The sequence below is a fragment of the Cinclus cinclus genome, chromosome 17, assembly GCF_963662255.1.
Source record: "Cinclus cinclus chromosome 17, bCinCin1.1, whole genome shotgun sequence".
NCBI lineage: Eukaryota > Metazoa > Chordata > Aves > Passeriformes > Cinclidae > Cinclus > Cinclus cinclus.
Window position 1 is genome coordinate 4,307,135 of NC_085062.1, and position 25,320 is coordinate 4,332,454.

The window sequence follows — 25,320 nt, forward strand, 5'->3', positions numbered from 1 at the left end:
GCTCCGCAGCCCCGCGGCGCGGCGGCGCCGCGCGGAGCACGCCGGGAAGCGCAGTCCCCCGCTTCCCCGATCAGATTTTTTTTTTTTTTTTTTCCCGTGAACGCGGGGCTGGATGGACGGGGCGGGGCGGCGGGAGGCCTCACGTCCGGTCGGAACGCTCCTCCCCTTTTTTTCCTCCCGTTCCCCCGCCCGCCCGCCCGCAGGACGCGGCGCCGTAACCATGGCAACGCGCCGGGGCGGGGCCGAGCCGCGTGCGGCCGCCGGGCCCCGCGCGGGGCGCTCAGAGCCGCCGCAGCCGCGCGCCGGGCGGGAGCCGCGAGCCGGGGCCGCTCCGCCAGCGCCCCCCGCCCCGCCCCGCCGCGACCCCCGCCCCGCAGCCGCCGCCGCCGCCGCCATGGAGCGCTGAGCTACCGCCGCTGCCCCAACGCGACACCCTCCCCCCCCCCCCCCCACCAACACCTTATCCCCCCCCCCGCCCCTCCCCGCCGGGCACCGACCGCCGCCGCACAAAGGAACGGGGGATAGCCGCGGTGTGATGCCCCCCGGGGTCGCCGCGCCGCCCCAGCTCAGCCGCTCCGGGTGGATTTGGGGTTAATTTATTTTTTTATATATATATATATATATTTTTTTTTTTTTTCTCCCCGGGTATTTTTTGCTGTTCTTCACCCCCCCCCCCCCCCCCCCCTCACCCCGCCACATTTCCCCGCGTTGTCCCCCGCTGTCCCCCACGCCGGGGCTGAGCGCCGGGACCCGCACGCTGGCCGCGGACGGGGCGGGGCGGGCCGCCGGCGGGGCGCGGGGCCGGGCGGGCGCCGCCGCTGCTGCTGCGCGGCCCGGGGGGGGCGGACCCGCAACGCAGCGCCCGCAGCCGGCCCGGATCCAGCTCTGACGGTAACGGGGGTCCGGGCACCGGGGAGGTCAGGGAGGGGGTTACCGGGCGAGGACGCGGGGAGCGGGGGGCTCCGCCGGCTCCCGGAGCGCAGCGGAGGCGGTGCCGCCGCAGCGCCTTGCTCGGTGGTGCCCGCGGAGCCGCCGCCACCGGGACCCGGCTTGCCCGTCGCTACCGGAGAGGAACGGGAACAACTTTTGGGTGTTTTTTTTTTTTTTTTTTTGGGTTTTTTTATCCGATTTTTGATTTTTTTGTATGGCTTTTTGGGTCGCCTGGCTCATAAGTGGAAATAAAATATCCACGGGTGCCTCCAGGAGGAAAGCTGAGACACTTCCAGTGGGAGCCGACCGGGAGCTGCCGCCTTTACTGCGACCCTTTTCTGCCCCTTTTCGCCTGGAAAAAAAAAAAAAAAAAAAAAGGGGGGGGGTTTTCTCCTCCATCCCGGGCAGGAAGCGCCCGATCCCACCGCGACACCGGAGCGGGTGGTGTCAGAGCAGGACCCCGCCATGGACCCCGCGCCTGGTGTGGATCCCGCCGGTCACAAAGGAGAGGGAAGAAGGACCCACCCAGCGATGGTTTATTTAACACCCGTCTCCCTGGCTGCCTCCGCTGGGTCAGGAGGCTCTGCCGGGGAAAATCCCCTCTCTGGAAAAAGCTCCGCTGCGGAGGCAGCATCCCTGTGGCATCTTCTGGACCATCGGCGTTGGGAATACGATTCACCGGGGACGTGAGGCATCGTGATCCCCGAGAGCTCCCGGGCAGCACGGCTGGGCATCCACCGGGGCGCTCCAGCCGGGGACGAGCGGGCTGTGCCGCCTCTCCGGCTCGGTCCCCGACAGAAATGAGGTGTTACCGCTGCCAGCAGCTCAGCTCCAGCGTCCCAATCCAGCTCCGGGGAGAGCCGTCACATCGTGGAGATTTAATGGCTGGAGAGGCAGGGCCTGGACGCAGCGGAGCCGGCGGCGGCACGGCACAGCTCTGGCTGTAGGGCACGGCTGGAACCGGGGCTCAGCTCCTGCCCTGCGGGGTATTTCCGAGGAGAGGCGGTGGCAAAGTTTTCCAGCCGTGCTTGGTGTTTGCCAAGGGATGATAAATTCACTGGCATTGGGCAGTGGTCGTTTGCCCGGCTCTGGTTGTCGGGATCTCCGTAGGGAGGTTTTTGATACGTGTTTATGTGTGTGTGATGTATATACATATATTTAATATATATATTTATATGTGCATCCTCCTGCTCGGGATGTTCTTGTCCAGAGGCTACAGGCAGCTTGCCCGGGTGGGTGAGTGAGCTTTCATGGAGGGCAGAGTGGCCCTGGGGCTCTGCAGGCATGGGGACAGAGCCACGTGGCCCCCCTCTCAACAAGGAGCGTCCAGCGTCGTTCTCGGGATAATTTAGTGGGATTTGGCAGTTTTAAACCTTCTCATACCTCTGTGGTGGGGTTTGACTGCCCGGTGTGTCCCGGTGGGCACATGTCGCTGGTCAGTGGCCACACAGGTGGACATCGCTCTGGTGGGACGCGGGCTGGCAAAGTTCTCACACCCAGCCTGTGGTGCTGAGGTGAGAAATGTCCCTGGCAGAGGGCAGCGGGCATCCTGCGGGGGATTTTTTCTTTGGAAGGATCCGTAAAAGTTTGAGGAGTGGATTGGCGGTGCCGGGGAGCCGCGGTGTAAGCCGGGTGCGGTCGGGTCAGGCGCCCTCGAAGCTGCGGTGGAAGGAGAGGAAAGCTCTTGCCGCGATGCCTTCTGCTGACCTTGTGTGTAGAGCAGGGGAAAAGAAAGCCATTCCGTGGCTGTGGGAGCACGGCTTGTTTTCTCAGCATCAGGAACAGCTTTCCTGCTGGTTTGAGGGCCGGTACCAGAAGGGCACGTTCCTGAGGCTGGAGCAGCACCGGCTGTGAGCTGGGCCCTGTTTCAGTCAAGCGTGTCTTTAAAAATCGGAATATCTCAGTGTGAATATTTACCCTCAGGCTGGAGCAGGAAAGCCTGTGGAAGGAGGACATGAGTGGCTGCTGCCAGGCTGCTAAGGATAAGTCACCTTAGTTTTTTTAGCCCCTCTGGTTGTCTGCTGTATTTGAGCCTGAAATTTCATCCATCCCTGAGCAGGCTGTGGAGGAGCCCCTTCCCTCCTGGGGCTGGCTTTTGATTTTTTTTTTTTTTTTTTAATTGCTGGTTTTAAAGCCTGCTGCCCTGCCCGGGGAAGCTCCCTGGCTCTGGGACCGAGGGTCTCCCGGGTCCCACGACCCCACGGGGCGCGGTGTCCCCGAACCGGGTGCCCCGTGCACGCCGCTGTCCCCGAGCATCCCCCGCGCTCCCCGCCGTGCGTGCGGCATTAGCGCCGGGCGTTTGCATCCCTGCCAGGCGCCGGAGTTAATTTTTGCCTGGAGCGGGTTTCCTGCGTGGCCTCAACTTGTGTGGGAAAAATCTGCGTTGGAGCCGTGCAGCTCCACTTCCTATCCGGCATAATCCTGCGGCACAGGGAGCGTTGGGTTCGGGAATGTGTGGTTGGGAGCCAGCCCGCCATAGCCCCACTCTGTCGGGGTACCACGGGCAGGGATGCGGGGTCCTGAGCGTGGAGGGTGATGGCAGAAGTCTCCCGACCCCACGGCTCCATGTGGGGACAGCAGGACATGTGTCCCTGGGTAAGGTCCTTTGCTGGTGGTGTCTCATCCTAGGATGGAGGGAATGTTGTGTGTGACCCCCCCCCAAGGCTGGGGATGCTGCAGCTGGCGGGGTGGGCCGGGGGCTGCACCTGCCGGGACCCCTCTCCCGGCCCCCGCCGGCATCTGTGCCGCCGCATGTCCGTCTGCAGCAGGCGCATGCATGCAAAAATAAGACATTTCTTCTTTCTCTTCTGCCTGCGCATTCCTCAAAAAGCTAATATTCATGAAAGGTAATTCAATCAAACCACGATGCCTATCAGCTAATGCAGCAAAGCTGGCGCAGGGGTGAGAATGGGAGCCAGGAACACAAAAGCCCTGTTTTATTACCTCCTGCTTGCCTGAGAATTGCTTTTCTCCCTCGAGTGAGCCGGCTAAAGCTGGCTTTATTATGTTAACCTATTTGCGTGTCAAGAGCTATTGTGCCTCTCTTTATCTGTGTTTGTATTTGCTCGATGCAGGGAATAAAAGGACGAGGCGAAAATGGATGGCTGGTCAGTGCTCTGCACTCTGGGGGCACTGATTGGTTGCTAAGTGATTTGCATCCCCGGTAATCGCTTTTATCTCGGAAGGATGTCGTGTATAATTATAAGCCTACTGACATCTTTTGAAATCTGCCTAATGGGTGTTTTTAATTTACATGGGAAGCAGGGGCTATTTGTGTTGCTCTGATTACAGGTTGGGCGAGTATATGGGTTAAAATACAGATATTTCCATAGATGCGGGGCACCGGCAGGGATGAGGCTGGGATTTTGGGCAAGTCCCTGCTCGCTTAGGGATAGGTTGAAGAGCACAAGTCGCCATGTGTGACTTTGGGGTTTAATCCTTCATCCCAGTGCACAGACTGACGTGGTGCGGGTCCGTGGGCTGGTCCTGCAGCCATCCTGTGAAATGCAACACGAGGTGGGCTGCTGGCTGCTGCCAGAGACCCCCCTCTGCAGCATGGGATGAGGCATGGGGAGGGGACTGTGCCACCGAGTCCCCACTCCAGCCATCTGTGCCAGTGTGGGGCTGATGGTACTGATGGGGGTGGCACACGGAGCTGGCTGTGCCAGAGAGGGGACAGCCTGAGGTTCTTGTTCAGCCTCCCATGCAGGGAGTGCCGGGGGCTTTGCTGGGAGTTCCTGTGGAAATGGTGTCTGGGGGTACCTGTGGAAGCATTCAAGCCCCAGCTGGGTTCATATAGGATGGATTCACACAGCCATGGCAAATAAAGCTCCTGAACAGCTGTGCCAGCCCTGGGCACCTGCACCCAGCAGGATCCCAGCCGGGTGGCTCACTGGAGCTGCCAAAGCATCAGCAGGGTCCAGGGTAACCTCCTTGTGCTAGGGGCATTGGGTGCCTGTCATGGGCAGGCAGAAGGATAGGGGTGCTCTGAGATTGTCCCATGTGTGCCTGGGTCCAGAGGAGCCAAGTGTGGGAATCATCCTGGCAGGAACGCCAAGTTAGCCATGCCAGTGGCACGCTCGATTTTGTGTTTCTATCTGTGCTATTGGAAAAGCAGAGTTCTGAGGTGCAGGCAGTGCTGAGACGAGGGGTTTTGGGGTCCCTTCAGGGCTCTGTGCACTGGGACCGGGTCGCCTTAAACACGCTGAGGTCCTGAACTGAGGTTGGTGCTTGTGACAGGGGCTGGGCTGGGTGAGAGTGTGGGGCAGGAAATGGGGACAGCTCCAGCCAGCTGCCTCCTTCCTGCTCCTCCAGGAAAAGGCCAGGACTGAGCCGCAGGCACGTTCTGGCTCCCTCGGGCCGCGCACAAGGTGACCCCATCAATTTTCAGGGCTGAGGTGGCTCCGTGGCACACGGGGTGCAGGGAAACGAGGGGCATGGAAAATGTTGATAGAGGAGAGCGAGTGCTGGACCCCACACCTTGGAGCCTGGGGTGTTGGGCCCCCCTGTACAGACAGCCCCATCCCAGCCCATCCTATCCCATCCCATCCCATCCCAGCCTGTCCCGCTGGCAAGCGAGCGGCGCGGGCGCCGCTATTTATGGCTGGCTGTAAACAAACTCCCAATGAAAGAAAGTTAATGACCTGAGACTGACAGGAGCCTGCTGGGAGTTTTTATAGCCCCTGGGACTCCTTTTGCTAAAGAGAGAATACATCAGCGTTTTAACCCAAAACGGCGAGAGCCGCGTGCTGCGGGGGTGGGGGGACAGCCTCAGCCTGGGGAGGTGTTTTGGAGGCGCTGGTGCTGGGTGAGGAGGGGGCTTTGGTAGGGGGACCTTGACTCTGTGTCTCCCTGCATGAGGCTGGGGTGCACAGCCTCCTTTTCAGGAGGCACATCCCGGCGTGGGGGGCTCTCCAAGGCTTTGCCATCTGCCTCTTGTAGGTCATCTTCTCTGCGCTCCAGGCAAGAGCGGGGGCTGGCTTAGCGTGGTTGGTAACCACACACTAATAAAGCCTTAATACCCTGCAGCGGGGAGATTTCACTGTCAGAGATAAATATTCATATTGCTTTCCAATTCAGCCTTGGCTGCACGACAAGGGCGCCGTGGGGGGAGACGGGAATGCTGCGGTGTGGGGTGCTCCGAGCCCCGCTAGCTGCCCTGCCTGCTCCTGCCTGCCTGGTGTGTTTAATACCGTGCCCTGGCTAATTGTGGGGTGTGAATATCATCCCCAGGGCTCTCAGGGGACAGCATGGCACAGGGTGCCCCTCTCCCTGTGCTCCCCGCCTCCTCCTTCGCCGCCGCCTTGCACGCGCAGCCTCCATCTGCACGCGACGCTTGATTTACCGAGAGGAGCTGGCAGTTAAACCTGACAAATTGTAGGCAGTTTTAAGTGGTTCAGGTTAATTAATAGTCAGGGAAGTATCATTTTTTTTTAAGGGATGCTCTTGGCTCACTAGGAGAGCTGGAGTTTGACTTTGCCTTTGGTAAGTAACACCATCTGTACAGGTGGGTGCCGGCAGGCAGGAGGATGGAGCAGGGCAGGGGAATGGAGCAGGTCTGGATGTTGAGCTTGGTGTCACTGCTCTGGTTCCTGTCCCACAGCCTCACATTGCTGCTGGTATTTCTGACCCCAGGTTGCTGGTGCTGAGGGAGTTGCTGGGACAGGGAGGGACAGGGCTGTCTTGTGTGGCCCAAGCTCCACTGCTCATCTCAGTGTCCTTCGTGGCTCTGGTTGTCCTCTCTCCTGGGTTCAGTGCCATGGATTCAGTGCCAGAGGGTGCAGCTGTGCCAATAACCAGAGAGATTCATCCATAGCCACCTGTAATGGCACAATGTCCCTGCTCCTGAGGGGAACTCAGGGGTGAGCAGCAACTTTAACAGGTTCAGGAGGGTCCCTCCTGGGCTGGGACTGGGAGCTGACGAGGATGAGCTGGAGCAGCATCCTCTCCCCTTGGTTTCTGCACACGTGACCCCTGTGTTCACGTCTACGCCTGGGAATGCTGGGGGGAACAGATTTTGAAAACATCCCAGTGAAAGAAGCTTAAGGTCACCTATAAGGAGGAGAGATGGCCCAGCTTTGAGTGTGTGTGGCATAGGAAGGCTCTGAGGTGTGTGTGAGAAAATCTCCATGGCGCAGGGACCTGAGCAGTGCCTGTGGTTGTCACGGTGCTCTGGTGCCACAGGATGCCACAGGGGTGGGCAGCTCTGAGGTCTGGCTCAGGCCTGTGTCCCAGAGCAGCACAGACCCTCAATGTGCTCTGCTTTTTCCCAGCACAGAGCAGGATGCAGGTGGAAGCATTCCCTAATTCTTGGGAATATGAGAGATTAAGGTTAGTGACCATTTTTTAACTCAATAAAGGGGAAGACAAGCTGTAGTCTGCAGTCCAGAGATATAATTAGTTCGCAGCAGTGGTGCTTTCTTGATTTAGCTTCAGAGAGCAGAACAAGACAAGGATGTTATACCCAATTAGCAATAACATACAGCCCGAGCCTAGCTAGGTGAGATAACAAGCCATTTTTATAGCTCTTCTTTACAGACATTTTTTTTTTTTTTTGAAAGAGGAGTGGGGAAAGAAGAAAGGGACCAAGTCTCAATTTCCTTTCATCAGGGAACAATTATAAGCGAGCACAGAAAGCCCAAAGCTGAGTGATCTGTTGGCCAGTGCAGATGATAAAACAAATCAAACAGCTTGGAGCTGGTCTGAGGCCGTCTCTCCATCCAGCTGAGGGAGGCTGAGCAGGTGACAGCCGTGTCCCAGCAAGGACACTGCCAATGGCCACCCACACACCCTGGATGTGCCCCGGCTGCTGCTGCTGCGAGGCTTTTGTGGCACATGGCCTGGCCGTGCTGCTGCCCGCAGGGACCCTGGTGCAGGTGAGGTGGCCATGGGTGATGCTGGCTGTGTCCCAGGGTGGGCAGCTCATCCCCAGCAATGTGACCCCGAGCCGTGTCCCCTGTCAGCGAGGTGACCCTCGCCATGTCCCCTGCACAGCCCCTGTCAGATGGCAGCCGCCTGCCGTCTGCCAGCTCCACGGTCCCTTTGTGTTGCAGATCGATGGCCATCGATTTTTCCTCTCGTGTAAACCTGCCCGGGCCAGGGCTGTGCACGGGTTTTGTGCTCCATCTGTGCCGTGCTGGTCCCCGAGCCCACCCCAGCTCCTCCTCGCCTCTGCAGCAGTGAAACTCAAGGACATCCGGAAAAACAGCCTTGTAAAGAGTCAGGGAAACTCTGGTTTCATTAATCAGCTGGTAATGACGGGCTCTGCTGCTCGGGGGGGGGGGAGGTTTTGCTGTCTCTCTCCTCGCTCCCCAGGGCAGCAGCCCCAGCCCGTCCTGTGGTACTTGCTGGGGATGGGGCTGTGGTTTGGGACACCAGTGGGAACAGGGTGTGACCCAGCGCTTCCCTCAGCCTGGGGACACTCCTGCTGCACAGGGGGCTCAGTGTGGGCGACATTCTCCCTCTTGATGTTGCCCCTCCTGCAGCCACCCCTCGGATGGGGCAGAACCTGGGGATGAAGCAGGAGGCTGCTGTCTCCCTCCGTGTCCTTTCTGTTCCCTTGTCAGAGTTTTACAACCTGACGGGCAGTGGTGTGGCTGCATGGGACCACTTGAGCTCATCCCATCACACCCCAGCCTACCCGCAGGAGCTGGGCTGGGACATCCCAGCTTGTCCCCACCGGGAGCAGCCCTGGAGCGGCTCACCGGGCTATTAACACCCCGCGATGATCATCAGCTCTCGTCGTAATCATTAAGACTATTAGAAAGAAATGTTGGCTCGCAGCTCGTGTCAGACTTTCCGTTCTGCTTTGCAAACGCGCACAATTAATGCCAATCAGGCGGGGGAGGCAGCCAGCTCCGATCCTGGCTGCTCCCAATCCCGGCTGTCAGCTCTCCCCATCCCGCCTGGTACATTTTCATACAATTGCTATAAACATCTGAGGGAAACTCCGTGTTCTTCGGCAGTGCTGAGTATTGTTCTCTGTTAGTTTTAATTACTCGGCGTTCAGCGGCTCATCCGGCCTCAGATCGGTGGGGAAAGTAGGGATTTGTAAAACAAATAGAGAAATCTGGAGAGATGCCTTATTTTCCCATTCGGTGGCTTCGTTAGGTTGTCTATGGCTAAAAAAGAAAATTCTGTTTAATTTTTGTCTTTTTTCTTCCTCCCCCTCCCAAGTTGCTTTCTCCCCACGAGGGCACAGCCTGGTCCCTCTCCCCAGGGAACCCCAAAAGCAGGGTGAGCTTCGGAGAACGGGGGGAAGAGCTGGAATTACTTGACCGGATGGTGGTATAATCCTTGTTACAAAAGTACACATCAATTATAAGAATTCCTACAGTAATCTTGGAAATCTATCTTTTCTGCTGAACCAGCTCATTAAAGAGCACCATTCATTTCCATCTCTCTGGGTGAGAAGGGTTTAAATCTCCAGAGCTTTGTGTTACCAAATAGACTGGGGGTGATGGACTCGCGTTAAATATTAAAAGGAAGTTGATTTTTATTTTTTTCTCCTTTTTTTCCCCCAGACCAGCAGCGCAGACGAAGTGGAACGTAAGGAGGGGAGGGTGGAGGGGTCCCTGCTGTGAGAAGCTTCCCCAGCAGTCAGTGGGCAATGCAGGGCTGCACTCAGTGGGTGCCTTTGAGGACCCTCCTCCCTTCCCTTAGCCTGGGGACCCCTCCAGCTCTAGGGGAGGAGGGACGGAGTGAGGGAGGTTTCCCCAGGCCACCCTGGCAAACCCCCGAGCCTGCGCCGGAGCCGGCCGTGGCACAGGCAGGGCTTTTGTGTGCCGGCTGGGCAGTGGGCGGCTGCGGGGTGAGGGACGGGCACAGAGCCCCTTTGTGTGCAGCTGTGAGCAGAGCAGGATGTGGGATAGGGCCCAGCCGTGGGGGTGGGGAGCTGGTAGCCAGGGAGGAGGAGAGGGTAGCCAGGGATGGGGAGCAGGACCGAGGATGGAGAGCAGCGGCCGGCCGGGGTCGAGGGCGGCGCGGGGCGATGTGTGCGCCGCGCCGAGGCTCTGTGCAAACATGTTAATTTGTTTTCTTTCTTGCCTCGCCTTTCAGGGTAATTGGTTGCATTTGAAGCCTTTGTGAAAGCCTTTGATTATAGTAATTTCAGCAGCACGATCTACCCTGGATTCCTTCGTCAGATTCTTTCACAGCTCCAGCACTTGGGGCTGTAATTACAGAGCAGAGCGCACCCGGCTGTTGAGTGTGGGGCAGCTGGACGGGGCACCGTGGCCGTGGGAGCACAGGGACTGTCACTGGAGGGGACAATCAAGCCCTTGGGATGAGGCAGGAGCAAGCCAGGATGGGACAGGAGCTGTGATGGGGAGCTTTGGTCTGTGCACTGCTGAGTTTGTTGGGTCTCAGCTGCAGGTGTGGATGTTGCGAGCGCCCGTGGTGTGGTTGCCCATGCTGGGGTTGCCTCCTGGCTTGTTGGGGTCAAGAGTGCTTTTAATTGCTGCTCTATGGAGCCAATTGGCTTTTCTGCTGGTTGATCCCAGGTCTGTGCTGGAACTAGGACTAAAGCCCATGAACACCCATGACAGACACCTCCCCCCACCCCTTGTTCCCAATCCATGCGCAGGAGAAAGGCACGGCACGACTGTGTCGGATCGGTGAGGTTTTTCTTTGAGGAGCTGGTGCCACATCCGAGGGGACACGTCTGTACAAGTCTGGCAGGACCTGGCAGATCCTGCCCGCCCGCTGTGCGCTGGCCCTGCCGGGACCTCGGTGCACGCAGCCAGGGCTGAGCTCTGCCAAAAACACCGACGGCACCCGAGCGGGGCCCTGACCTTTGCTAACGGGGCCTCTCCCCCCTCGCTCCTGGCATTTTGTTCCCAGTCCCACGTAATGACCTTCTCGGCAGCGCCGTGCCAGCGTCTGCCACTTCCAATTACCCACGGCTGCTCGGCGCCCGCCGCAGCACGCGGGGTTCCTTCCTCCCCACCAGGATGGCAGCTAGGCGGGGGCATGCTGCACTGTGATCCCCCACCCTCCTGGCTTAGGGAGCCCCCCAACAGCACCCAGGGCTCTAGGTTCCTGCCCCGGGGTACTGGAGGTGCTTGGCTTTCCAGAATCATTATTAACCTGTTCGAGAGCTGTTCCCGCTCGCAGCGAAAATAGATCTTTAATCTCTGCCCAAAATAGCTCATTTGATGAGAGGCCTCCTTAAAGCTGACACATAAATTTAACCAGGCTGCCCGAGCCCTGCACGGGGATGTCTGCAAATGCTCAACAGCACTCGAATTGTTGGGTTTTTTTTAAATTCCATCGTTACAGACACATCAGATACCATGCTTCTTCCATAGGGTCTTTGGAACTGTTCAGGAGGTGATTTGCCATGCCCTGTCCTAGTTCCTTTGGCCCTGCTTGTGAGCAAAAGGTTATTTTGGGGTATTTTTTGATGTTGACTTTCTTGAACAGTCCAAGGGGTTTCTCCTTGGTGCTGCCACGAGAGCAGAAACCTCATCTCTGAGTGGGGTGGGAGAGACATGAGATGCTGCTATAGGTTGCCAGCAGTGAGGGTCCTGGTCGAGTGCCACTCTATCCCTGGCACTGTGCCACAGCTGCAGGGCTCTGTGCCATCCTGTCACAGCAGCCCAAAAAAAGTGGGAAATGGGGATACTCAGGGTGTTACAGCTCTGCTCAGTGCCAGGTCCGGGCTCGCCCCAGCACCTTCCCAGCATTTCCATAGAGCATGGGCTGGGAGAAGTCACTTGGCTGCTCTGGGTCTCTCCCCCAGCCCCCCACAGTCCCCACATCCCAGCGAGACCCTGAGCAGCAAAATAATCACTTCCAGCATCATTATCCGTCACAAACCCCAGCTTCCAATTTTAATCAGAGGAGCTGGTGTTGCTTTAAGATCTGCGGGTTTTAAAGATCACAAGAGGGGTTAGAGAAAATTACCCTTGACTCTTACATGCTAATGTAATCTCTAACCAGATCTGCAGCACTGCAGCTAAAATTGCTTTTTAGATTAACATTTAATTATTAACAGGGCCCCCTGAAAGGCCTGGGGCTGGAGCACGCGGAGGGGTGCGGATTAGCCGGGCAGGATGAGGGAAGGTAGGGCAAGGGAAGGTCGTGGGGTGACCGGCGGCACCTTTGGTGACAAACTTTAGGTTTTATTTTACCTGATGCTCCCCGTGGTTCACAGTGGGGTGACCTTTCTGTGCTCACCCCTTCTAGGTTAGAGCTGTGGCATCGCTGCATCCCCTCCACCCTAAATCTGGATGGGAGATGCGTACGGCAGTGCCAGGCAGCAGCAGCAGCCAAAATCCTGCTCGTCCTGCAGGTGGGGTGGGAATCCACTGTGTGCAGAAGGGAATTCTTCCTTCTCTGGCACCTCCTCACCTTTCTCATCAGGTGGGAAATCTGTCTGTGGGACCAGTGGTGGTGGCAGTGGCAGGGGTGGTGACAGGGAGCTCCGATGTCCCCGGGGCTGTGAGGAAAGGGAGCTCCCTGCTGATGTGGTTGGATTCTCCATCCGTGGAGGGATGAGGGACAAAGCTGTTCCCAGTTGTACTTTGGGCGTACTCTGCACACCAGGGGCCAGTGAGCGTTTTGCTTTGTTTCTCTGGTTGGTGCCAGCCTTGGCCTCGCCCTGTGCTGTCCGTGTGTCTGTCTGGCACTGTCAGAACCTCCTGTGCCTCTCCCAGCCAGGGTGACCCCTCACCTCCTGTCCTTGTGCCAAACTCTGTGCTGGCATTTAGCAGCCAAGGGGAACATAGCCATGGTGTGACTCAAACAGCTTTGCAGCACCCCTGGTCCTGCCCCCCTTCCCTAACCCCAAAGGTTCCTTTTTTATGGGATTGTACCCCAATAACACCCAGGGAAGGCTCTGGGCTTGTTCCAGCACAGCTTGGATGGTGACCAAGGACTTGTCCCTCACCATCCCTGCCCTGTCGCACTTCGGCAGCTACACAGACCCACTTCAGGCTGAGCTTTTAGAAGTTCCTTTTTTCTTTTCTCCCCCCTCCCGTCACATTTTCTTTTATCTAAATCCTCGCCTGCAAAAGCCTCTATCGACAGCTGCACTGGCCTTATCTCGCGGGAGGGACCTTCGCAGGGCTCTTGGAGGAGATAAGCCCGACTTATCAGCTGCTGATGTCAGAGGAGGTGCCAAACCCTCCCATCACTGGGGCTTTAGACATAGAGGGTGGTGTTTTTTATTAAAGTCACAAAGACCTTGGGTTTATAAATAGTGCGATGTCGAGATGGATTAGCTGGGTGTGGGGCAGGACAGAGTGGTGGGAGAGGGGAAGGATGGAGTTGTGACTCCCCCATCCCTGGAAGTGTTCAAGGCCAGGTTGGACAGGGCTTGGAACAGCCTGGTCGAGTGGAAGACATCCCTGTGCATGGCAGGGAGCAGAACAGAATGGGCTTTAATGTCCTTTCCAACCCAAAGCGTTCTGTGATTCTATGATCCCAGAATTGTGGGATGTAGGGTTGGGGGCTCCTGGGGAATCTTACTCCAGATGTCCCCAAGGGACCCCACTGGTGGTGGGACTCACCCTGTGACCCAGTGCTGGATGATGGTGGGTCCATGGGCACAGCCTGGGCAGAGGCCGTGCAGACTTTGGGCGTTCCAGCAAAACTGCTGAGTGTTGCCTTCTCTGCCACGAAAGAGCCAGAGCAGCTTGAACTAAATCGGATCCTGCTGATTGGAATTAGTTCAAATGCAGATGGAGCTAACTAAGCCGGCGCTAAGCGTTGGACAGCCCAGCGCCCAATTCCCATCAGCTGATTCAGGGGCTTTTCGGAGCAGCATTAGTAAAATGCCACCGTGGCACAGATGCCCATTGTGCCAGGCGTCCACCCGCTCGCCCACGGGTCCTGTGGGGCTTGGGGCTCCCGGCAGGGTGGCGGGGTGGACAGATGGACGCTGTTCTGGGGTTGTGGCACCGGACCCTTCCCGGTTCTGAGCGTGCGAGGTGGAGCGAGGCTCAGCGTAGCTGTCGGAAAAATCATCTCGGCTGCGAGACGCCGGGAGACGGGGGCAGCAGCAGGGTCTGAATTAATCGGTGGCTTTATTCAGTTTGGCATGTGGCTCCCGCGCCTCCCCCGCCTGCTGCCGATGATGATCCGTGCCCAGGGTCGGGATGGCTGCAGGAGGGAGCTGAGCTGTGCAAGGCAGGGCGCAGAGAACAGTGGTGGGGACAACCCGTGCCAGCGTCCCCAGGGACCTGCTGGGCCCTAATGGTGCCCTCAGCTCCTGTGCCAGGCTGCATCCGTACTTTCCCTGTGCCCGCATATGGATTTGGTGACCCCCTGGGTGCTTTCTCCTCGCTCTCAGCCCCGCGTGCCACAGGCACCGTCAGAGACCTGATCCGCATCCGGCAGTGGCACGAGCCGCCCACGCCACCTGTGTCTGCCAGGGACGCGGGTCAGTGTCCAGCAGGGACGCGGGTCAGTGTCCCCCGAGGAGCTGCCTCGGCGCAGGGAGCGGGTGACGTCCGCCGCTAATCGTCCAGATGGTGACACCCAGCGGGACGCCAGCCCCGAGGTCACCGCGGAACTCGGGCTCAGGTACGGCAGGAGCTGATGCTGTCACCCATCCCCTGCATGGCTGTGGGTGCCTTCATCCAGGGTCACCCCTTGGGGACACCGACAGGGATGGGGAGAAGGTTGGGGTGACGGGTCCCATCATGGAAAATCCGGTGCTGGGCACATGCTGGGGGAGCTGAGGCGCCAGGAGCGGGGCTGCGTAATGAACCCCGAGTCCCGGCGGGGAGAGGAGAACTCCTGGCAGTCAAGTGCGCTCAGGCTCTGAATAAGAAGCACTTCATTCTCTTTTCAAATTGTATAATTTCTGCCTGATTGTAATGGCATATTTTAAAATTACCAGAAATCGAAGCCAGAAAATGGATACGGCTGCTTTTACTGCGAGCTGCGTTAACAAAGGATATGTAATGCATGAAATAAAAACACCTCCCTGCCCCCCTCCTTTTTTTTTTTAAGACAGTAATAGGAGAAAATTGGTTTTGAAACTGAATAAAAGTCCCTTTCAGAGGAAATCATTTCTTTCAGGGTACCTTTGCTGAAAGTAAAATAGTGAATAATGAAAGGTGGTTACATGATTGTCTTTCATTTAGAGAGCGCGAGGACAGATGGAATCTGGGAGAAATGCACGATTGGAATAATTGCATGGTAACAAGGCGCTTGTTGTGAAATTAGTATCTTAAGAAAGTAGTGAAAAAGGCTTTTACTCATGAATACTTCATTATTAGAAGAAAACAGCACAATTTGGGTTCTCCAGACACCTGCTTGGTATTAGATGACTTCCTCCCCTTCTCCTCCTCCTCCTCTTCCTCACACCTTTTGCCGACAAGTCTCTCCTTGTCTCTGGTTTGCTGAGGGAGTCAGGGTGAGATCCTGAGCCTGATGAGCCCAGCTAAGGCATGGACACCGTGCATGGATCCCATCCTGGGGATTATCCCAGAGCCTGGCACCCTCTGCCTGATGGAGGGCACAGAGCAGGAGCGAGAACAAAGTCCCGTTGTCTGTGCCTGTGGTGGCTGAAGGTGTGTCGAAGGGTGACATGTAAACCAGCAGAGCTTGGAGAGTCCTGGGCACAGCTCGGGGACCGTCCATCCATGCTTTGTTTCCTGATGCTGATGGTCACAAGCTCTGCCAGTGCCTGCCTGAGGCCACCATGTGCCTGAGGCCACCTCATCACTCCCCTGCACGCTGGTGTCAGCACTGGGACATGCAGGAAACATCCCAGGCGGCTGTAGGAGGGCACAATTCCCCCCCATAGGAGAAGATGTAGTGATGTACCCCACAGTGACACCCATCCAAGATGTGCAGCTGTGACCACCCAGCCGTCCATAAACGTTCAGCCAGGGAGCAGCAGCGCTGGAGCTGAAACGCTGGTGGATGGGCACCACACCTGCTTTTCTGCTGCTCCTGCCCACGTCTCCCTGCCGTCTCCGAGTGGCAATATCACTCCCTGTGCCAGCCGAAGCAGTGGGAGGGTGTCAACAGCAACTGGTTGTAACTCGGGGCCTCAGCAGCAGCTGGGGAAGGATGTACAGTGAGCAGCACCCTGGTGACGGCGACTTTGGCCTGACCCCTCCAGCTTTTGTCAAGCAGATTTTGATGCCAGCTGGGAGCTGGCGACAGATCCCAGGACCTCGAGTAGGATGTTAACACTGTCTTTCCCCAGCCTTGGCCGGGGTCACTCCATGCCAGGAGGCACCGGCTGGCACGCCGGCGGAGCGGTCTGGCACTGCCACATTCCCGGTGGGAAGGGCGGAAAGCTCTGCAGGAAGCGCAGATCACCCTCTGAGACCTTCATATTTATTTTATATACATCCCCATTCATTTCAGGCTTTCAGAGTTGGTTGTTTATCTCCAGAGGAGCAAAGGCACTGAGTGCTGGGGAGCTCCTGCTGGGTGGGTGGTGGTGGCAGGGGGTGGCGGGTCCCTGGCTCACCGTGTGTCTCCTCTCTCACAGGGCGCGGGGCGGCAGCGCCCGCAGAGAAGCCCAGACCATGCTGGCCTGCCTGCAGAGGACCCAGAACCCCCCAGCCCAGCACCTCCCCTGCCCCAACAAGGCGCTGGAGCCACGCAAGTGTAAGTGCCCGAGTGTGGGCGCCTGCTTTGATGCTGTTTCCCTTATTGAAAAAGACATTTATTTAACCGATAATTAAAAAGAGCAGGAGAAGCGGGGAGGAGAGGGGGAGGAAGGAGCCAAGATAAGCAAATTAAATTCGGTTCTGTGGTTGATAAGTCCAGCTTCAGCAAATGTTGCAGAGCTGCCTGGGAAGCGTGGCAGAGGATGGTGCAGTCAGCCCCCCAAACCTCCCCAGCCCTTCCCCCCCTAATTACTTTCCCCGTTTTGCCGCAGCTCGCCTTCCCCAGGAGCTGGCCTTTCAGATAAGCTGTAAACTAGTTACATTAAAAAGGGATCCAAAAGGTCACTCTGGCAAAGCACCTGTCTCTCCCAGCCTTTGTCTCTCAATCCAAACCATGATTAAATGTATATTTAATGAGCCTGCTTTAGGCAGGCGTGTTTGACCTCCCCGGCTGGGAAAGACGCATTAAGATTCTCAAGTGATGAATGTGTGTTTTAAAGAGGGGAGTGGATATTTTTCTGCTGGTCTCAGTTGGATTTTTAAACATTGCTGGCTGAAGACAAATCAGCTGCTAAAGCTCTGCTTGTTAGGCTGTGACAGCCCCCGGGTGTTTGTTTAATGAGCTGGATTTTCCCATAGACTTTTTTTTCCTCTCTACCTGGGGCACCCTGAGCAGCCAGGTGAGCTGGGCATGGGGTTTGGGCAAGCTGGGCATGGATTTTGGATGATGCTCAGCCTCCCTGGGGACCCCCGGTATCACTTCAGCATTACACTGCCAGCCAGGAAGGTTGTTTGTCCTTGGAAGTTATTTTATCCCTGAAAGTTCTTTTATCTTGAAACTTATCCCTGGAAGTGTTCACGGCCAGGTTGGACAGGGCTTGGAGCAGGTGTGGCAAGTGGATGATCTTTAAGGTCACTTCCAACACAAACCATTCTAGATTCCATGATCTTTTGTGTGGAGCTCCCCAACAGCCAGCACAGGGAATAGGACACCCACAGGTTGGGTTTGGGGCAGCCAGGTGTCACAGTGCAGCTTGCACTGCACTGGAACTTGTGGTGCCTGCCAGGTCTCCTCCTTATTGCTGTCTGGTAGGAAAAAGGATTCTGCTCTTGTGAAATTATTCATAATCCATCACCCCTGAGCATCGTGGTGGCACAGGGCTGGTGAGAGATGTCTGGCTCCTGCAGCAACTCATTGCCATGGAATAATGAGCTCAGCCATGCCCACATGGTCTGAGACCCATGGGGAGGATGAGCCTGACAGCGTTTCATGGAGGTGTTCGGCATCGAGAATCTCTGTGCGAGCCTATTGTGATCCTGAGGTCAGGATACACCTGCTGGTCCCCACAGCATTCCCTGGATGCAGCTCAGAGCTAAGGACTGTCTCAGCTCATGGAACAGAGCTCAGAGGCACTTTCCTGCTGGGGGGGGTTTGGTGCTTTCTAACGTTTCCCACCCTGCCATAGGTGCTGAAATAAGGAGATTTGGAAAGCAGGAGTCCTTATGTGGTGTCACATATGGTGCCATGGGTGTGAGAAATGTTCCTGGATACGGCTGCCTGTGTCCTGGGAGGGTCCCAACCCAGGAACCTCAACCTGGAGTTGTGCCAGTGGGATGAGGACAGAGATTTGACCCCACCCCAGACCCTGGCAGGAGCGGGGTACCCAGGAGACAGTTTTTGACTAGTTTCACCCCAGTCCTCAGGCAGAACCGTGCTCACCTGAGATCTCCAAGAGACTTGTATCCCTGGGGATGGGTGGCAGCAAACAAGCTCCCTCTGGGACCCCCACGACGTGCTCACTGCCAGCTGCCACCAGCCAGGTCACCTTAATCAAAGTTTAGCTGCCCGTATGTTTCCGCTCATTATGGGCAAATCCGGCACGTCTTGCTCCTCTCTGCCTCCTGCCAGCACAAATTAAATTGCAGGTGACATCCAGGGCCACGCATCTGGCTTGGAATACAATTTTCCCTCCTTTATTTATGGCACCTGTGGGAAGCACAGTGGAGGGGCCGGGAGCTGAGCTCTCGCTGCCAGCAGAACGCCGGCGCGGGGAATCGGCACGGAGAGCGCGCTCTTCAAACCAGGCACAATTTAGAAGTGCCTCTGATTACTTAATTTGCTCCTGAGTATCTCAGTAATTATCTTTATGGGTCTTATTTCTGTCCTCTGGCATTGTTTCTGTCGATATTAAATGAGTCTGGCTCTCGGCACATTGGCCGTCTGGCCCGGCACCACTGTGAAATCCTATTATCCTGCCCTTGCCGCTGATTAATTTTGGTATTAATTTCACGTAAAAGGTGAGCTGACTCATTTTCCTGCCTGTGCAGGGAGCTGCTGGTGCCTTGACCCCCCGGTTCTGCCCCTGGCCTTTCCTGCTGATTGTTGTCCCCTCATCTCCGTGCCCCCCACATCGGTGTGGCTGCATCCAAGTGGGCCTGGAGCATCCCACATAATCCATCCTGATAAAGCTGAAGGTGCCTTTGCTGCTGTCACCAGTGGTATTCCCAAGGCTGTTCTGTAGGAACCAGCCTGGCATGCCTTGAGGAGGATGCAGGAAGGTGCCAGAGCCCTTCCAGCTCTGCCTGTGCCTCCAGCAGAGGAGCAGGAGCCTGTGGAGAAACAGCATCCTCAGGAAAATATCACATCCAATTAACTCCAGCAGCCTGGTCCTTTTGATTTTATCCTGGGCGCATTACAGGAATCCTGAGCTTTATTTAAATTATAAATCAAATAATGCCCCTCTCAGCTTGGCTAAACTCTTTGCTGCTCTCACTCTCAGCGGTCACAGAGCAGTGGATGATATTTCATGAAATGTTACTTTCCATGTGCTGTCCTCCAGCCAGCCTGGGGCTGGGATTGTGGCAGGGGGCAGGATGTGTGTCCCCCTAAAGGGGCTGGGAGCCATGGGGAGTTCACAGAGCTGAACCTCATGAGCATCCTCCATGGCCTACAAGAAAGATGGACTGGAATTATTTACAAGACTGTGGAATGGCAGGGTGAGTGGGCATGGCCTCACTCACACCGCCAGAAGGCATGGATAGGTGGGATTTTGGGGAAAAATTCTTCCCTGTGAGGGAGGTAAGGCCCTGGCACAGAGAAGCTGTGGCTGGGAAGTGCCCAAGACTAGGTTGGACAGGGCTTGGAGCACCCTGGGCTAGTGGAAGGTGTCCCTGCCATGGCAGGGGGTGGCACTGAGTGATCTTTAAGGTCCCTGCAGCCCAAACCATCCTGGGGATTCTTTCACCATTCACATCCTCCATGCCAGGGGTCCCATGGGAGCTGTCACCTCGGCCCCACTGGAACAGTGTCATAAATGGCTCTTTGGGATGGCACAAACCCTCCTGGGGCCCATCTGAGTGTTAAAACACTAACGAGGGGATGGCCCTAATGAGAGGTGATGGCCAGGGCTCCGTGCCAGGGACTCAGCTCCAGGGTCACCCACAGCTCTCCCTGCACCTGTAGGGACTCTCATCAGTGATAAACCTGTTAATTGCACACGGGATGAGGCCCCATTTAATGGCTTCTCCTTACCCAATTCTGCTTCTTGTTCCAAGGGCATTTTCATTAGAGTGGCTGCAGCGAGGCTTTGCTTTTGTACACACCCATAAAATATCATTTTAATTTCATGAGGGGTTACACATGAGTGAAGTAAGATTAATTCTTTCATTTTCAGTTTCTGGAATGGATCGGTTAATGATGGTTCTGTGTATTTATATACGTGCCATAAAAAGGAGTTCAATTAACTGCTGGGCCCAAAATGTGCTGTTGACTTGCACTTTCCCTGCCAGGAATTGCTGCAAAAACACTTTTCCATCGGTCACATGTGGGGCTGCTCAGTGCCCATTTCCCACCAGGTCAGAGCCCTGGATTTGGGGTAGGCTTGGCTGCTAATGGTGCAGTGCATGAGAAGGTTTGGTTTGTGCCCAAACTTCTTAGGATTGTGATGGTCCATTGGCCACAGAGCAGGTTCCTGGGCACTGGCAGACCCCAGAATGGGGCACCCTGCTTTGGGGATGCCCACCCTGCTCCCCTCAGCTGGTACAGAACTTGTGTCTTAAATTAATTCAAATATTTATTGGATGTGGATGAGCGAGCAGAGGGGCTGGGGATGAGTTGCACGGCTGACAGAGGTGGTGGGGTCCCCTTCTGGTCCTGGGGTCCCTGTGGTGAAATGACATCAGGATGACATCAGGTCTTCTGAAAGGTGGCACTGGGACAGCACTGGGATGGCATTAGGGTGGTGGTTGTGTTGAGGTGGCCTCAGGGTGCCTTTGGGGAGGCTTTAGGGCTCTGTTGGCTTCAGATGGGTGGGACTGGAGTGGCACTTGTTTTGGGGTGGCCTTAGGGCTGTGCTTGGGAAGTGTTGGGTGACACAGAGGTGACATTAGGGCAGTATTGTGGCAGCATCATGGTGGCACATGAGTATAGTGAGGGTGGCATCAGGGCAGCATTAGGGTGGCATTGGGCTGACACTGGGGCATAGTGTCAGTATCAGAATGGTTTTGGGGTGGCACTGGGGCAGTATCAGGATGACTTTGGGGTGGTACTGGGGCAGTATCAGGATGGCTTTGGGGTGGCACCAGGCCACCCTCGCGCGGTGGCCACGTGGCTGTGGTGGCACAGTGGCCAGCGTGGCACAGAGCACGGCGCCGGTGCCGCGCTAATACCTCATGGAGGAGACAAATGGGAAGTGACACGTGTGTGTGTAGACGGGTATTTGTGGTGACGCTTTGACTGCAGATAATAAAGTGCTCGCCCCGAGGTGATCCAATTCAGCAGCCGCCTCGGCAGAGCCGCGCACGACGAGGGGGAGAAGAAAGGGGAGGAAGAAAGGCCCGTCTGAAATGACATGTCAGCCTAAAAAAGGGAACGTGTTAACGGATGAATATCTGGGGACGGCGAGCCCGGCGCTTCCCTTTGTGCTTTGTCATGAATTTTGTTGTCTTTGCAGATTCCGGCGCTGCCGCGCGGGGTTTGCCACCTACGGTTATTCAGATGGATTTCTCCAGCTATTATTGCTGTAGTTGGTTTAATTTAAGCCCCCGGAGCTGGGGCGTGTTTGTCTCGGCTCCTGGCACCGGGGATGCTCCACGTTGGAGCCGGGGGGTCCCGCAGTGGGGATGCAGTGATTTTGGGTGCTGGTCACGGGTGGTGCTGTCCCTTCAGTCGGGGGAAGGGGGGACAGGGACCCTTACAGCGGCTTGGTGGCCTCTGCACCACCCATCCTGGGGACACTGTCACCATAGAAACCAGTGCTGGCGCAGGGTGCGAGGGCTGGAGGATGTGGCAGCAGCCCAACCCACCCAGAGAGGGGGCACAGTGCCCACGACCCCCTGCCCAGCAGCACCCAAAAAACACAGGTGACTCGTGGCTGCTCTCCTCGCACACTCCCCATGCCCACCCATGGTCTGGACAGGGCAGTATCCCCTAGTCACCCCCCCAGCTCCATCTGGGATCCCCTGGAATCTGCCCTGCCCTTGGGTCACCAGCTCCATGTGCCAACTGTGCCAGGCTTTGCCCTCCAGGGCAGCCATATCCTGCCAGGCAGCTTTGCTGCTTGGGGCACAGACCCAAAACTTGAAGGACTGTCTTGTTTCGTTAAATGTAGCAGCTTTTGTTTGTTTTCTTCCAAGTGTTTTCCAAATATTGAGGTTTCTTCCAAGTGTTTTGCAAATATTTAGGGTTTAGCTCTTATAAAATCTGTTCCCAGTGTGGCAGGCAGAGAAAAAGGGGATTTTTTGATGCTTTTTGAAGCTTTGAAGGCGCTGGGATTGCCTTGCTGCGAAGGGAACAGGGATCCTGGTCCCAAAGCTGGGGACGAGCTCTCTGCTCTCACAGAATTTAATTCATTTGGAGGCTGCAGCACTATTATTTTTTAGTAAGAGCCATTGGCATGGCTGCTCAGGTCCCCAGTGTCCTTCTGCCTCCTCCCGGCATCACTTCCCTTCCCATCCCTCCTGCCCCTGTGCCAATTAAAAATCCATCCTAATTGCTGCCCTTCTGCCCTGCTGGCTCAGAGAGGTTGGGCTGGAACAAACCAGGAGCTCAGGGCTGGAAATACCAGTGCTATTCTGAAAGAGGGGCAGGGCAGGACAGGGATGGAGGGTGAGGATGGGCAGGGAGGATGAGGTTAGGGTAGGATGGGTAAGATGCTCAGGGCTCCAGGAAAATATTCCTTCCCAGGGTGAGTGTGGCAATGGGACCAGAGCTGGGGCAGACACTTTCCTTGAGTTGCTTTTTGGGGCCATGCCCTCCATTGCAGCTTTTTTCCCCCATCTGAAAAAAGGGTAAAAAGCATTTTCCTTTGGGACCACGGGAAGGCAAGGCCCATCCCCAGTGCTGGGAATCTTCCAGCCACACTTCGCCTTCGGCAGCTTTATAAAGATTCCCTGCCGAGATTACTTCTTTCATTTATTGCAAAACATTGTGGCGCTTTGGATGTGTAAAAATAAGGATTGTCCCATCTTATCTGGGAAGGAATAGGGGGGAGGGAGGGAGCAGCACGTGTCTCTGGTGCTGCTGTTAACCACTGAGGTGCCGTGTCCTGCCACATTCCCACTCGGCTTCTCCCTGAGGAGTTCTTGCTCAGGGCTATGGTGCTGCCCGTGCTCATCCTCCTCCAGGGAAGAGGGAACCCAGCTAGGAATGTTGTTCCAGCACCAGCCTGGGGGACATACAGGCACCTGGGCTGTGGAAGCAGAGTGGAGCTTCCTTCTGTGTGCTGAGTGTCCATCCTGTCCTTCCTGGTCCAGAGCATCCTTCTTTATAGTGAGGATCCACTCTGACCTTCCTGGTTCTAAACATTCTTCCTGCTCCTGAACATCCTTCCCAGTACTGAGCATCCTTCCTGGTCCTGAGCATCATTCCTCTCCTTCCTGGTCCTGGCCATCCTTCCTGGTGCCATTTTAATCCCACACCTGCTTTAACCAAGCAGCCCCTGGTTAGCTTCCCTTCCCTCCTTTCTTCCCATCTTCCTTTTTTTTCCTAGACCTTGTGGGCTGTAGCTGCAGCTGGGCATGGTGTGGGGGTCCCTGGGGAGACAAGAGATCGAAGGAATGCAGGAGGTGCAGGGAATACTGTGGATGTGGGGCGTTTGGGAGATGCAGGGAATGGTGGATGTGTGGGATGCTGGGGATGTGGGGGATGTGAGTGACACTGGCAGCAGGTGGGCACGTCTGAGGAGACTTTTGGGAGGGGTTTCTCCCACCTCTCCCATCCTTCCTGCAGCCACCCCTTGTCCCTGTCAGACATTTTGCTTCATCCTGCTGATCTGGGCACAGCGAAGCTGGAGCTCCCTGCTCCATAAACTGAGATTTATTCCGGACCGTGGCCCCAGTGGGGTCTGGGATTTACATTTGTGTCTGGGACTGGGTTTGGTGGGCAATTTGCTAAAGTAAAAAGTTGTTTAGCTGGAGGCATAATCTCATAAGCCCGTGCTGCCATTAGCCGGGGTCTCCTCTCTGCCTGGCTTTCCAATAATGCTCCAAGCAGAAGCTCAGAGTAATATAAAAAGCCATCGGATTATTACTGCGGGCGATGCATTTTCCATTTACAGTAATAAAACACTGAAGAAACAAAACAATTTAAAATTCCAATAAAATTCAAACCAAATCTTTGGCTGCCGAGCAGATTCAATTATTTAGCTGTTATTGAGTGTAGGCTGGAAAAATAGAGCAGGTCATGGAGGGAGGGGGACCTGGGGGGGGTGCTGGACGAATCCCATGGGAATGCCAGTGAGGGAGAGGGAGCTGGGAGGCAGGGAAACATCTGGGAGAAGGGGCTGGTGGTGGCTGCTGGCCACTGGCAGCGGCTGGGTTGTGTTCAGGGATGGCCAGAAGCGCGGCGGTGATGGCTGTGCCGGGGGATCCGCCGTGCATCCCCTGCTCTGATGCTCCAAGTTCAGGAGGAGATGGACGTGGAGGACAAACAGCGAGTGGCCGTGTCAGACCTGGCTGTGCCCGACGAGTTTGCATCTTGCAGCAATTAGAGCCCTCTGGAAAAGCAGTAATTACTGCGGAGAGAGGCAGTGCCTCAGCCGCCGGCAAAGCGGCCGCTCTGTAATTTTCCCGGTGGGGGTGCGGAGCGTCACCCTGAGATGTGACAACACACCCAATTGGTGGCTTGTCACATCCAACCCAGCTGGAGCAAAGAGGTGACAAAGGATGCTCTGGGCACACGCCGGGTAGGATGCCCTCGGCCACCCCTGAAGTGTCACCTGTAGTCTCAGTGCTTGGGGACAGGGTTTTGGTTATCCCCGTCAGTCAGGGAACTGCGGTGCTGCAGGTGATGCCACCTCCTTCCCTCCCTCCTGCCACAGCCCCTTGGTTTTCTTAGGATTTTTCCTCGGAAAGGAGTATTTCCACGGAATGGGCTCATTAGGGATTCTGCAAGTGTCACCAGCTAATTAGTGTCATGTTAATTGAGTATTCACATGCTGCCACCTCCAAGGACAGTGGTGCTAGCATGAAGGGGAATGCAGATGTGCGTGCCGTGCCGTGCCATGCCATGCTGTGACATTCCATGCCGTGCCATTCCATGCCGTGCCTCTGGCCCATTCTCAGCGCCCTGTACCCTCTGATTTGGGGGGTGCCCATGCCCAACAGAGCCCACCATGGCCCCTCAGTGTGCCCTCACTGCCCTGCTGGCTCTGCAGGAGCTTCCCAAAAGCTGGAGGGTCGGTGCCTGGAATGTCCTGGTGCCACACGTCCTCACGTGTCCTGCCAGAGCGAGCTGCTGGTGCTGTTCCTCCCGTGTTCTGGCAGCTCCATTAAATCCTCCTCAAAGGTGCTGGTTTTAATTGGCTTAATACAC

The 25,320-nt window shown here is 56.3% G+C and overlaps 1 protein-coding gene across 5 annotated transcripts in view; it reads left to right on the top strand.

Annotated features, from left to right (window-relative positions):
• The first annotated feature begins 872 nt into the window (after nt 1-872).
• FAM222A (family with sequence similarity 222 member A) overlaps nt 873-25,320 on the top strand; it is a 28,568-nt gene continuing 4,120 nt past the window's right edge. Inside the window, exons 1-2 of one of the 5 annotated variants that reach the window (XM_062504584.1) lie at nt 873-891; nt 16,388-16,506. In XM_062504584.1, coding sequence (XP_062360568.1) covers nt 16,425-16,506 — 82 coding nt within the window. In that variant the 5' untranslated portion in view covers nt 873-891; nt 16,388-16,424. Of the gene's footprint in view, nt 892-9,828; nt 16,507-25,320 lie in introns of those variants that run through there. The other 4 variants (XM_062504580.1, XM_062504581.1, XM_062504582.1 and 1 more) reach the window with 4 other exon arrangements.